This window comes from Muntiacus reevesi, chromosome 9, assembly GCF_963930625.1.
Source record: "Muntiacus reevesi chromosome 9, mMunRee1.1, whole genome shotgun sequence".
Taxonomy (NCBI): Eukaryota; Metazoa; Chordata; class Mammalia; order Artiodactyla; family Cervidae; genus Muntiacus; species Muntiacus reevesi.
The window spans coordinates 63,661,105-63,675,457 of NC_089257.1; the positions used below are offsets into that span (position 1 = coordinate 63,661,105).

A 14,353-nucleotide genomic window follows, 5' to 3' on the forward strand; every position below is an offset into this window, starting at 1 on the left:
GAAGAACACTTTTGTTATGATAAAAGACTTAATTTACCAGGCAAATAAAACAGTTCTAAATTTTTATGAACCTGATAACATAACCTCAAAATACACAAAAACAAAAACCAACAGAACAACAAGGATAAATAGATAAATCTACAATCATGGTGGGAGCTTTCAACATATTTCTCTTAATAACTGGTAAGAAAAAAGTGTTCAAGGACAGAGAAGGCTTGAACACTGCAGTTGCCCCAGTGACACCCACCCCCTGCATCCCAGAACAGCAGAGACCTCTAGCAGAAGTGAATGGCAAGGCTGTAGTAATGAGGAAGGGCAGAGTCAAGGATGACTGCCAGCTTCTGGGCTCAGGCCCCTGGATGGGTGATGATACTGCTTCTAATTATTTTATTTAACCTAGCATTGTTGACCACTTATTAGATTTTTAAAAATTGAGGTAGGCACTGAGAGCCCAGGAAGGGAGTGCAAAAGTACTAATTATTGCAATTTATGGAGTGTCTTCCATGTTAGGCACCATGCCAGGTGCTTTATCTTAATTAGCACTGATTCTCACTGCAAACCTTTAATGTGGTTGTTATGTCCATATAGATGGGCAAACTGAGGCTCAGAGAGAGAAAATAAGTTGAATAGGACACCATCACCATTTTCAAAGGCGCATAAAAGCTCCCAGGAGAGAAGACAAGTCACAGCAATACAAGGAAAAAATGAAGAAAGGAGAATATAGGCTGGAAACAGGATGCTGCTAGCCTCCAGGCCCTGGGGTCCCAGCCAGGCCAGGCAGACCCAGACATGGGAGCAAGAGGAGGTCACAGTCCATATGGCTCAGATCCACTCCAGATGGGTTTCTCAGCCAATTCTAAAGTAGACTTTCCCTCCTGAAAAGAGAAAGAGCCTTGCCGGCACCCCAAGGACAGTACCCTGAGTCCCTGGCAGGAAACACAGTCACCACCGCTGACCCCTGACCTTTGACCCTCAGGAGGAGGCCGGCTCTGTGTCTCTAGAGTCCCCAGCCTCAAGGAGCTCACAGGCCAAAAAGAGCAAAGTGACCATTTGGCCTAAATCCAAGCTTAGTTAGTAGAGCATTGGATCGGGGATTAGGTTAGATCACTGGGATCAAGATGAACTCCTTACGGGTTCTGTTTCTTTCCTGTGTGTCTTAAGTTCTTGGTTCCAGCCAAAGAGGTCTGCAGCTGGCCACTCACAAGGCTTCATCTCAGAGACTTTGTTCCAAGCCCCTAACGATCACCCTTATCCTCTCACCTGTTTGCCGTGCTAGAACCTCCTCCTTTAAACCAGAGTTCAAAGATGCCTCCTTCAGGAAGCTCTCCCAGATTACTCTGCCTTAGTCTCTCCACCCTGTCATTGTTTCCTAAAGGTTTTGTTCCTCCGTTCTCTAAACTGACCCCACCTTCCCCTGCTCAGTTCCAGGTCCCCCCGCTGGCATCAAAGCTGTTCCTTCATCCGCCAGCAGTGTGGTCGTGTCATGGCTCCCCCCAACCAAGCCCAACGGGGTGATCCGCAAGTACACCATCTTCTGCTCCAGTCCCGGGTCTGGCCAGCCGGTAAGTGGGCCCAGGGGTGAATGTTGAGCAGGACAGGAGAAAAGGAAAGTACCCCATAGATCAGCTGCTTCTGGGCCAAATCCTGGGGCTGCTTATATCTGTGTTTCTACTTGATTCATGGATAAGTATGGGCACCAGTCACCCAAAAGTGGTTGAAGCCTTACCCAAGTCTATCTTGCGTCAGTCCTCCGTTCCAGGGCCTGCAAGAATATCACAAGCCCTGGAGGCTTATTTGAGTAGGGGTCTCCTCAAGCAGGTGGGATAGGGAGGACAGGGCCTCGGCTCTTCTGGTCTGGCTGACCAAGGAAGCTCCTAGCAGATCCCAGAGCTCTGGACTGAGCACTCGCTAGCCCATGGCTTTTGGAGTTGAATCAGCTTTTCAGCATGGTCAGTCTGGGCTTAGAGGGCTGCTGGAGCTCTGCCCCAAGAGGCCCTCTTGGCATGGATCCAGTTTAAGAGGGGAAAAGATGGGGGACAGTTGGGGAAAGGCCAGGCATCTCTCTCTGGGCACTGCCTGCCCAAACCTGGGAGTATAAAGTAAGGAGCCCCCTGGCACCGGGGCACAGTTGGGGGGGGGAGGTGGCTGGCCCCTGCCCTCCACCAAGGGCTGCTAAGAGGGAGGAGAGGATGAGGGCAGGTACGGGGGGCTATGCACCCGCATCCCATAACAGGCATCCTCCCCTCTGCCCCTTTGCTTATCTCCAGCCACTCGGTCATAGAGTTCTGCTGGGTTGCTGATCTGTAGTATACCTGTTCTAGTTGTGAGAGCAGGTGTAAAGAAACATGTGCCCTTGGGATGCTTCCAGGCTAATGAGGGGGGCAGAGGGGGTGCTTCCGGGGTGGGGGTGTGAGTACTATTGAGAGATGTGCTCAGGATGGGGGAGATCAGGGAGCAAGAAAAGGCCGGCTTCTCCCTCCATCAGCAACTAGTGATGTGACGGCAGCCCCAGCACCTGCAGATGAGCTTCTGACAGCCTAGAAAGCTGCCCTGAAATTGCTCGGTAATTGTGTCATCATCTCGTCCCCCGCTCTCCACTTTCCTGTGGTCTTTCTGAATTACCCTCTGAGCCATAGGCAGCCCCGCTCCTCGCCAGTGAGGCCATAGTTTTATTCCCAGAGGAGAAACCCAGTAATGTCTTTTCAGTGACTCCGCCCCCTCCTCTCCATCCTCACCGTCACTGTCTCACACACAGGAAAGTACACATATGATGACTATACAACTCCATGAATTTTCATAGCACTTCCAGGCACTGAGTGGGAGGATTTTCAGAGCAGGAAACAGGGCAACACCCCAGAAGGTCACCACCCTCCCCCTACGGGTGTAACCATCATCCTGACTTCAGATTAATAACTATATAAAGTACAAATACACAACATATATGGGCTTCCCAGTTGGCTTAGTGGGTAAAGAATCTGCCTGCAATGCAGGAGACTTGGGTTCAGTCCCTGGGTTGGGAAGATCCCCTGGAGCAGGGCATGGAAACCCACTCCAATATTCTTGCCTGGAGAATCCCGTGGACAGAGGAGCCTGGCAGGCTACAATCCATGGGGTCTCAAAATGTTGGACATGACTGAAGTGACTGACCACACATGCATGCATGCATTTTATATGTGTGTGTGTATATCTATATATGCATGCATTTTATGTATGTATACATGCATGCATTTTATATATATATATATAATTTGCCTGGCTTCTTTGACCCAACATTAGTTTGAGTTTGTGAATTTCATCCATATGGTTGTGTGTGGTTAGAGGTTATTCACTCTCACTTCTGTATAGTTTTCAATTACATGTATATATCACAATTTATTTATAATTATCTGTTGACAGGCATTTGAATAGTTTTCCGTTTGGGGCTATTGCAGTTGGTGCTATTGTGAACTCCATGTCTCTTGGTGCTCTTGTGTATACATTCCCGTTGGGCCTGTGAAAGGAACTGCTGGGTCATGGGGTCTGCAGATGTTAGGTTGAGAACTCTGTCATTGTTGGGGGGGTGTGGGCCAATTTTCCAATTAACGTGTTCAGCTGTGTCTTCTGCCCCTCTTTCCCCCCTCCTCCTGCCCTTCCCCCACACACCTTTCGGGCTCTTTTTACATTAGGCTGGTCACCATTCTGGACACCTGCTCTGCCTTTCACACCCTTGCACCTCTGCCCCTACTGATCCTACCACCCACGGCATGTTCTTCATCCTCTAGCACACGCTGAATGCGTTAAACGGCAGTTACCTGCTCACTCACCTGTCTCCCACACTGGTCTGTGGGGCCCTCTGAGGACAAGGGCGGCATCTTTTCATCTTCAGGTCCCCAGCTGTAGAACACTGTGCCTGGAACATCCTTGTCCCAGGACATACATTTGATGAATGAATTGCTAGCAGCCTGGCAATTGTGAAATCTTAGACATTGGGCAAGTTTCCCTTCTTAAACTGATGAGAGGGTGGAAACTCCTTCTCCAGCTTGGGTCTGTACGCTCATTACCTCCTCTGATAATGAAGTCTTTCAAAGAGATTGGTGTCTGGGAGCAGAGCATCCTCATTAACTCAGTCTGCAAGAGCCCCAATCCACGGATGGCGGACACCCCTCCCAGGCTCCAGAGCAGAGCTCCTGGTCCCCATGCCTTCCTCCTGCTACTGCAGACCCGGGGACCCTCCCTCCTTCCTCTTCACGTCCTGAGCATGGAGGAACCACCTCTCTCCTGGGGGTGGGGGTGCAGATGTGCTGGTGTGATGAAAACTCACTTCAGCCATGTTGCAAAGCAGGGACTGAGCTGAACAAGGGGCCAGGGGACCTAACCACCACTTGCGATTACGGGATGCGATAGTTTTGCAGAAATATACTCCAGGTCCCATGCACCTGCACCACAAATCCATTTATGAAAGAGCTCCAGGATTGACGGCACACTTGTGTACATGGGATGAGGCAAAACCGTGGGAATGAGTGTGGGCTGAGGCCGATGCACATGTGTCTGAGTCTGAGTGTGTGCATACATACTGGAGTGCGTGACCTTGTGTGTGCAGAATTCTCAGAATAGTTGTGGGAAACTGCATTAGGTGCAGGATACCAGGAATGGAATTACACCCTGGGGCTGGCCAGGGCTGGCCAGAGCTGCACTGAGTCCTGTTAGATATGTTTCCAGTTTAATACATTTGCTGATTTTCTCTGATTATCAAAATAATGCAATTTTATTGTAGAAAATTCTCTAAATATACAAAAGAATAGAGAAAAAAGTAAAAATTACTTGCATTCTCACTCTCTAAAGATAAACACTGGTAATGTGTTGATGTATAATCTTCCAGTCTTTGACCTGCACATACAATATGGTTTTGTTTTGGTTTTTTACAAAATTAAAATAAAAATTTACAAAGTGTTATATAATCTGCATTTTTTTTAATTTTATTTTTTTTTAATTTAAATTATTTATTTATTTTACTTTACAACATTGTATTGGTTTTGCCATACATTGACTTGAATCTGCCATGGGTGTACATGTGTTCCCCATCCTGAACCCCACTCCCAACTCCCTCCCCATCCCATCCCTCTGGGTCATCCCAGTGTACCAGCCCCAAGCACCCTGTCTCATGCATCAAACCTGGACTGGCAATTCGTTTCACATATGATAATTTACATGTTTCAATGACATTCTCCCATATCATCCCGCCTTACCCTCTCCCACAGAGTCCAAAAGACTGTTCAATACATCTGTGTCTCTCTTGCTGTCTCGCATACAGGGTTATCATTACCATCTTTCTAAATTTCGTATATGTGCATTAGTATACTGCATTGGTGTTTTTCCTTCTGGCTTACTTCACTCTGTATAATAGGCTCCAGTTTCATCCACCTCATTAGTACTGATTCAAATGTATTCTTTTTAATGGCTGAGTAGTATTCCATTGTGCATATGCACCACAGCTTCCTTATCCATTCATCTGCTGATGGGCATCTAGGTTGCTTCCACGTCCTGGTTATTATAAACAGTGCTGCAATGAACATTGGGGTGCACGTGTCTCTTTCAATTCTGGTTTCCTCAGTGTGTATGCCCAGGAGTGGGATTGCTGGGTCATATGGCAGTTCTATTTCCAGTTTTTTAAGGAATCCCACACTGTTCTCCATAGTGGCTGTACTAGTTTGCATTCCCACCAACAGTGTAAGAGGCTTCCCTTTTCTCCACACCCTCTCCAGCATTTATTGCTTATAGACTTTTAGATAGCAGCCATTCTGACTGGCATGTAATGGTACCTCATTGTGGTTTTGATTTGCATTTCTCTGATGATGAGTGATGTTGAGCATCTTTTCATATGTTTGTTAGCCATCTGTATGTCTTCTTTGGAGAAATGTCTGTTTAGCTCTTTAGTCCACATAATCTGCATTTTTTTATGTAGTATATGTAGGCACTCTTCTACACCATCAAATATTCTTTTTATTGAAATAGAGTTGACATCAAATATTCTTTTAAAATATTATCTTGAGTGCCTGTATATACATAATCTATTCAACCAGCCCCTGAATTGTTCTATATTTAATCTATTTTCAGTTTTTTACCATTATAAATAATGTTCTTGGAGAATTCTTCATAAAAGTCTTTATGCACATTGCTTTATTATTTTCTTAGGATAAATTTTTATAGGAATCCATGGATCACAAAAAGTATAAATATTTTTGAGGTTTGCATGCATATTTGCAAACTACTCTTCAGAAAGTTTGTATCAACTTACTCTTCCACCAGCATTATGAGTAACATATACTTTTCCCTTGTGCACATGCTAATCTAAGATATATATTTTTCATTTTTTGTCAGTTGGATTCTAAACTAGTTAGGTTGATTATTGTTTTGTGTTATGTGATTTTTGGCTTTTTTCATCTTCAGATCATTGTCAATTCATGTCCTTGCTACATTTTTTATTTGGGTAGATCATGGTTTTCTTATTGATTTATAAGTGCTCTTTACATATTAAAGATAATAACCATTTTTGCTCATATAGGTTGCAGATGTTTGCCAGTTCATTACTTCCCTTTTTATTCTAGTTTTTATTATACCATAGGTTTTCTTTTCATATAATTCAAATTTATAAATCAATTCTAGTTATGACTTTTTGTGATTTTCTATTTTTTGATTTTTTGATTAGAAAGATAGGGGGGAAAAAAAGAAAGATAGGTAAATAATTAACCTGTAGTTTCTCCTTTCATAGTTTTACCTTTTTTTAAACTTTGATTACTGTGATTTTATTCTGGAGTGTAGTTGTATGTTTTTGAAAGTGATTTCAGGAGACTAGGGGGAGTCCACGTTAAAAGGAAGGCACCCAGGACCTGGGTAAGATGCTAATACCTTCAAGGTGAAGCCAAAGCTTTCCTGCCCTGTGTAGACACAAAGGTACATTCAGGTACACGCTGACAGACACAAGCAAATATACTTAACTTTTCTCTACACATGCACACACACACTCACAGAACACATACCCCCATTTACAAAGGAGAAGAATACATCCCTATTTACAAAGGACTTGCACACCCCTTGCCTCATGTGTCCTCGCTGTAACCAGTCAGGGCAGGCAGATCTGGATTGCTTTCTTAGTTTGCAGGAGAGAAAACGGAGGTCCCAGGAACCAAGAGAGACACTGTGGTCCATACAGTAAGAAAGGCAGGCACAGGCAGGTGTCAAAGCCACTTTATTGCCCTGCTTCATGCTCAGATATGACCTGCAGATACCCACACGATCCTGGAGCACAGCACCCTGAAAGGACTTCCCAGCTACCAGGGCTCAAGGTGGCTTTCAGGGAGCTCCTGGGCCCAAGGCCATCCCCACAAGGGAGGCAGCAGGAGGGGGTTGCCAGGGAGCTCTGTGTGTGTGGTGGGGACACCTGTACCTTCTCCTGAGCATCTTCCTACAGATGGTCTGGGACCAGAAAGGATGTTTCCTCCTGTTACAAGTCACTGGGCCCCTCAGCCCTCCCATGGGTAGCAGAGAATGTCCCTCTGTGACCCCATGTCTGTCTGGAGATCTGTCCCTCAGCATGTGCATGGATGTGTCCACACGTCTGTGTGCATGAGAGCGTATGCATGGGGGCATGTGTGTGCAACATCCCCTGACTGCAAAGATAAGTAATTATTAGCTCCCTCTGGCCTCGGGGCCCCCCATCTGTTCCGGGGGCTGCTCCCCCTCCCTAGACTTCCGCCCTGATTTCAAAGAGGCCCTGGTGCTGTCCTGCTTTCCCTTCCCCGCGGCTGACCAAAAAATAAAATGAAATGAAAGTCAGCCCCATCCTGCCTGCACCAGGGAAGGGGCTGACAGGAGGTCTGCAAACTAGCGCTTATCAAAAGCTCCTTCTCAAATTCATTTCAATATCTGAGCCTCTGGTTTCCAAGGCAACATAATCTTTTCATCAAAGCAACTGGTAAAACCACTGGGATCCGATATTGTTTTGTTGGCAACTTGTCAAAATTGTCATTTGGTTAAAAAAATTTTTATAGATTTATATAACCTACAAATATATACGGTGATCTATACCACTAATAATCATTAATAAAGTGCTGCCCCGTGAAGCTCTCCTAGTTCCCTCTCCCTCCCCTCCCTCCCCCAGAATGGGAGGCGGGGCGGGAACAGGTGGTAGGAATGAAGGAGACATGAGGCAGTAGGGCTGGGAGGTGACTCTGAGTGGGGACAGGCTGGGAGAGCCTGTCTACAACCCTAATAAGGCAAATGCAGTCATTTGGCTTCTTCTCAGAGACTCCCTTTTCTCAGGGTTTTCCTAGGACCCCCCCCCCCACCCACCCACAACCTCCATTCTCCCTTCTCCTGTCTCCTGCCATCTCTCACCCACCTGAAACACTCACATTTCCTGGCCTGAAACCACTGCAACCAGCGCCTGGATCAGTCCAAGAGGTAAACTGAGACTGATCCAGCAAACCGCCAGAGCCGGCCCATCAGCGCCCAGGGCCAAGTCCAAGGCAAGCTGTTCAGTGTTGCTCCAAAACCAGAAAGGGCCAACTAGGCAGGATTCTGTCTCCACCGCCCCCCACCCTGGCCATCACCCCCACTGAGCCCAGAGCCCCAGGAAGGATGGAGGTGGAGACCCAGGGGCCTTGGCTCTTAGTGCGCGTTCGCCTCTGCCCCGCAGGCGCCCAGCGAGTATGAGACGAGTCCGGAGCAGCTCTTCTACCGGATCGCCCACCTAAACCGCGGGCAGCAGTACCTGCTGTGGGTGGCCGCCGTCACCTCCGCCGGCCGGGGCAACAGCAGCGAGAAGGTGACCATCGAGCCTGCTGGCAAGGGTGAGCAGCCTGGGGTGGGGGCTGAGGGCAGAAACGGCCAGAAGGCCCCTTCCAGAATGACGGTTCTCCCCAACACGGGTTGTCTCCCTCCACCCTGTCTGTGGCCTGGCTGTAAGGAGCTGGCTGGCCGCTTGCTTCCCTCCTGCACCCACCAAGACTGGGCCTCTGCTGCCCCCTGACTCCCAGAAAGGCTCACGACAGGCTCGAGGCCACGCCACTAGTTGGGGCGCCCGGCAGAATGCACCCTGGTCCCCCACTCCAGACTCTTCTCTGGGGTTGAAAGAAAGGGGTGTTAGCCCCACCCCCAGCTCAGCTCCTCCAGAGGGGATGGAGGTGGGGTACGCTGCTTCCATGGAGCAGAGGGCTGCAAAGACAGCCCCCTCGTTCCAAAACCTGGCCATGTCAGGCTGACATGATCCCACTGATCACAGACGTTACAGAGGGCATGCCTCAAAGGAGGCTGTGGGCTGAGTGGGGCGCATGGGGTGAATAAGAACACGATTGCTTTTGAGGGTGCCCCTCTGAACCCCTGACCTGGGCATAAGTGTGGCGTGGGGGCATGTGTACCCCTACTTTATAGGCAGTGACAGTTCTGAGGCCTCAACCCAAGACCAAGACAGAGGCCACCTCACAGAGCTGCCAGGCTCCCCCATGCCAACCCCAGGGCACGGGGTTTGGCCGCACAAGCCTGAGACTTCCGGCTTCTACCTTGGCTCTGGGCCTCCCTGGGCCCTCCCTCATGGCCCTGCCTCCTCCCACAGCCACCTGTGTCTATAACCCTGAGGCCCCAGGCCCAGGACTGACAACTAGTGCCTGCCTCAGCCCAGCCCCACTCCTGGGGTAACCAGTTTCCTTCGGTTGAGATACAAGAGGCGTCAGCCCTCCCCGCCTCAGGCTCAGGGTCAGTGGGCACTGAATGGAGGCCTGCAGCTGCCCTGCCGCGAGGGTTGTCATCCCACTTTCCAGGAGACGCTCTGAGGCGGGGTGGCACGGCCCGCGAACACAGCTGAGTGGACCAGCCCTTCTGGCTCCAATTCGGGGGCTCTTTCTACAAAGCCTCAAGTTTCCTCCCTCCCCTGACCCCGCCTCCCAGTGGTGCTGCCAACCCCTTCTCCTGAACTTATCTCCCTCCAGGAGGGAAAGGACCCGGGACCCCACACACACATAGAGACACACATAGACAGACGGACACACACAGACACAGACACACACACCCCACTGAGAGGTCCCAGGAGCCAACCCCAGCCACAGGGCAGAACTGGCTCTAGAACAGTGTCTCTCGAGCTCCATCAAACATCCTTGGCAGGCAGCTGGGGGTTCCTCTAAAACTCCACTTTGAACATATCACTACTTCCTTGTGAGCCTCCTCGTGACGTCAGGAGGAAGCCCAGCCTCCTCGAGGGGCCAGCAGCGCCCTGGAAGCCTCTCCTCTCGCTCACTGCTCCGACCCCTACACTGCTGCCCTCTCTTGACTCCTCTAGACTTGGGTCACCCCAGAGGCTGGAGCCCCTTCCACTCACCATGGGTTTCAGGCCCCCATGCCTCTCTCAGAACTGTTCCCCCTTCTGACACACCTTTCTTCTCTGCTTACAGTCCATTAACAATGTTGTGATAGGTGCAGGTGGACAGTAAAGTGACCCAGCCAAATATATACATGTATCCATTTCCCACCAAACCCCCCTCCCATCCAGGCTGCCACATAACATTGACCAGAGTTCCATACCATACAGTAGGTCCTTGTTGGTTATCCATTTTAAATATACCAGTGTGTACATGTTGATCCCTAACTCCCTGACTATCCCTTCCCCCCATTCTTATCCCCTAGTAGTTTATGAATTCCTCCTTTGCCTTCAGAATTCAAGTCAGAGCTTCCAGTTGCAGAAGTCGCCCTCGGCCTTCACCTCCCCCATTCCTCCTACCTGCTTCCAGGGCTATTGTACCTACTCCCACCATAGTATTTTTCACTCTAGTGATCTGAAGTGTCTGTCTCCCTTTTGGATGGTGAGCAACTTGAAGACAGGGACTAGATTGTACTCATTCTGTGACTCCTCAGAGCCTCCAATGTTACTTGGTCCAAACAGGTATCTGATAAATGTCTGTTAAATGAACGATTTCCCCTCTGAAACTGAAAATGAAAACACGGGGTTCTTCTCAACCTCTCTTCCCTCTAGCCCCAGCAAAGATCATTTCTTTCGGGGGCACCGTGACAACACCCTGGATGAGAGATGTGCGGCTGCCTTGCAATTCAGTGGGAGACCCGGCCCCTGCAGTGAAGTGGACCAAGGACAGGTATGTGCAGGACCCTTCAAGGATGGGTGACCCCCAGAGACAGGCATCGCAGAAGACCTGTAAAGAGAACTGTTGTCCCTCCCTTCCGGCTGACTCAGCCACCTCCAGCCCTGGGGAGGCCCTTGCCGGGTACGTGGCTACACCCTCACATGCTGGCCTGGCCTCCCTGGCTGCCCCTGTCTGCTGCCACGGATCTCCCTTCCCTGCGTGGTTGAAGAGGCATGGTTACTAGATATCCCCAGGAAGCGCTGAGTGAAAACCCAAGAATCTAGGGTCCTGGAGCCAGCGCCTTACTGCTCCCAGCTCTAACTGCCTGCAGCACCTGGGGGAGGCTCCGGGAGGGGATGCCTGCCATAAGCCGTCCCCACCCCCCGCAGTGAGGACTCGGCCATCCCCGTGTCCATGGACGGGCACCGGCTCATCCACACCAATGGCACGTTGCTGCTGCGCGCGGTGAAGGCTGAGGACTCAGGCTACTACACCTGCACGGCCACCAACACTGGCGGCTTCGACACCATCATTGTCAACCTTCTGGTGCAAGGTGAGACCCTGCGAGGTGGGCGGGGCTCTGAGGTGAGACCCTGCGAGGTGGGCGGGGCTTGAGAGGTGAGACCCTGCGAGGTGGGCGGGGCTTGAGAGGTGAGACCCTGCGAGGTGGGCGGGGCTTGAGAGGTGAGACCCTGCAAGGTGGGCGGGGCTCTGAGGTGAGACCCTGCGAGGTGGGCGGGGCTCTGGTGGGGACAGGGAGGGCTAAGCAGGAGGAATTCCATCAAGAGACAGGTGAGATGCATGAGACAAGTGCTCGGGCCTGGTGCACTGGGAGGACCCAGAGGAGTCGGGTGGAGAGGGAGGTGGGAGGGGGGATCGGGATGGGGAATACGTGTAACTCTATGGCTGATTCATGTCAATGTATGACAAAACCCACTGAAATGTTGTGAAGTAATTAGCCTCCAACTAATAAAATAAAATTTAAAAAAAAGAAAAAGAAAAAAAAAGAGACAGAGAGAGAAAGACAGAAACAGAGGGGTTGTCAAATAAAAAAGACCAGCCACCAGGGAGACAGACCCTTGGTGGATGAGAGGGGCCACGTGGGAGAGGAGGCAGGAGGGGTAGAGAGGAGGCAGGAGGGGTAGAGAGGAGAATAAGCAGGAGTGGGGGAGGCAGCAAGAGGGCACCCCTGTCCCCCATCATCAGAGGTTAACCCTTTGTGGTGTGGGCTGCTGACTTTCCCCTCACAGTTCCCCCGGACCAGCCGCGTCTCACTGTCTCCAAAACCTCGGCTTCGTCCATCACTCTGACCTGGATTCCGGGTGACAATGGGGGCAGCTCCATCCGAGGTGAGGGGGCCTGGATGAGGAGTGGGGAGAATTCTGGGCCAGGGGCAGAGGAAGTGCTTCAATTACTCCCACTGCTGTCCTCATAATGCTTCGGAAGTGATGGGAGGAGGGGTGGCTTGGACCACAGGAGAGTTACCCAAGCGCCATGGAAAATATACCAGCTTAGACATCTGGGCTTTAGCTCACCACATTGCCAGTGGTGAGCTGTGTGAACCTGAGGACGTCTGTTTTCTTCTCTGGGTCTTAGTTTCCAAATCTATAAAATCAACAAATGTTCTAGATACTGCTTCTTGAACTTAAATATGCATATGAATCACCAGGGGACCTTGTAAGAACACAGATTCTGATTCGGGGGAGCTGAGAATCTGCATGTCTAACAAGCTCCCAAGTGATGCTTTGGGGCCAGGGGACTGTACATGGAGTAGCAGGGTCTCAATAGGACCCCTTTGAAGTCTCACAGCTCTGGTTTCTGCTCCCCTCCCCACCCTGGCTTCTAAACCCTAACACAAGAGCCAATGGGAGAGAGTCCTACAACTCACCTAAGATCCTTCCAGTTTTGCATCTAACTGGCACCCACCCCATCCTAACGGCCAAAAGTTCCCCCTGCTGGCCCCCGGCAGAGCCTAGTCCCATTACAGCTGTGGGGGACCCCAGGCCCCGCCCTGCCCCCCCTGAGCCAGGCAAACCTCCCGGCCAGGCTTCGTGCTGCAGTACTCGGTGGACAACAGTGAGGAGTGGAAGGATGTGTTCGTCAGCTCGAGCGAGCGGTCCTTCAGGCTGGATAGCCTCAAGTGCGGCACGTGGTACAAGGTGAAGCTGGCGGCCAAGAACAGCGTGGGCTCTGGGCGCATCAGTGAGATCATCGAGGCCAAGACCCATGGGCGGGGTGAGGCCCGGGACAGGGTGGCAGGTTCTGGGATGGGGCAGAAGGGCAGAGGGGAGCACAGAGACTCCAGGGAGACCCCATCTGATTCCATCGCTGCAGCATCTGAATGAATCACAGTAGGAAAAACTGGCCCCACTTCCCTGCAGGGGGTGGCAGACAGATGGCTCATCTCTTCCTTTTTCTTGCCTCCGTCTTCCTCCTGGGCCAGGCCTTGCTCTCCTCGTCCCTCTCCCTCTCCTTTTCTTCCTCCCTCTCTGTCCCCTGGAGCATCCCTACTCCCATCCACGCCTCCCACCGATCCCCTGGAACCACCCCAGCCACCCCAGGGAAACCCCTTCCCAGTCTCTCTAACCTCTGTCTCTCCCTCTGGCCCCCCAGAGCCCTCCTTCAGCAAAGACCAGCACCTCTTCACCCACATCAACTCCACGCATGCTCGGCTTAACCTGCAGGGCTGGAACAACGGGGGCTGCCCCATCACGGCCATCATGCTGGAGTACCGGCCCAAGGGCACCTGGGCCTGGCAGGGCCTGCGCGCCAACAGCTCCGGGGAGGTGTTTCTGACTGAGCTGCGGGAGGCCACGTGGTACGAGCTGCGCATGAGGGCTTGCAACAGCGCTGGCTGCGGCAACGAGACCGCTCAGTTCGCCACCCTGGACTACGACGGCAGTGAGTCAGCAAGGGCGGGCGGGGGTGCTGCTGGGGAAGCTGGCCAAGAGGCAGACACGTACAGCGCTAAATAAGCAAACAGAAAAGAGGCAGGACTCTAGTCAGGGACAAAGACGGATGGGTGAGTAAGCAAGCAAAGGACAGGCAAAAGGAGCAGCAGACAGGTAGACCGGTACGTGGGTAGATGCACCTGTGACCACACAGATGGATAGGCAGGTAAGCAGGTCAGTAACACTGAAGACACAGGGTCTTTGGGACTTCCCTGGTGGTCCAGTGGCTAAGACGCCACGCTCCCAATGCAAGGGGATGGGGCCAGGTTCTATCCTGGTCAGAGAACTAGATCCCAC

At 51.1% G+C, this 14,353-nt stretch overlaps 1 protein-coding gene across 1 annotated transcript in view; it reads left to right on the forward strand.

The window, feature by feature from the left end:
• DSCAML1 (DS cell adhesion molecule like 1) overlaps nucleotides 1-14,353 on the forward strand; it is a 334,999-nt gene that overhangs the window by 311,195 nt on the left and 9,451 nt on the right. Inside the window, exons 18-24 of the mRNA XM_065944285.1 lie at nucleotides 1,423-1,562; nucleotides 8,675-8,828; nucleotides 11,000-11,117; nucleotides 11,495-11,658; nucleotides 12,356-12,454; nucleotides 13,152-13,340; nucleotides 13,719-14,006. Coding sequence (XP_065800357.1) covers nucleotides 1,423-1,562; nucleotides 8,675-8,828; nucleotides 11,000-11,117; nucleotides 11,495-11,658; nucleotides 12,356-12,454; nucleotides 13,152-13,340; nucleotides 13,719-14,006 — 1,152 coding nt within the window. The remainder of the gene's footprint in view (nucleotides 1-1,422; nucleotides 1,563-8,674; nucleotides 8,829-10,999; nucleotides 11,118-11,494; nucleotides 11,659-12,355; nucleotides 12,455-13,151; nucleotides 13,341-13,718; nucleotides 14,007-14,353) is intronic.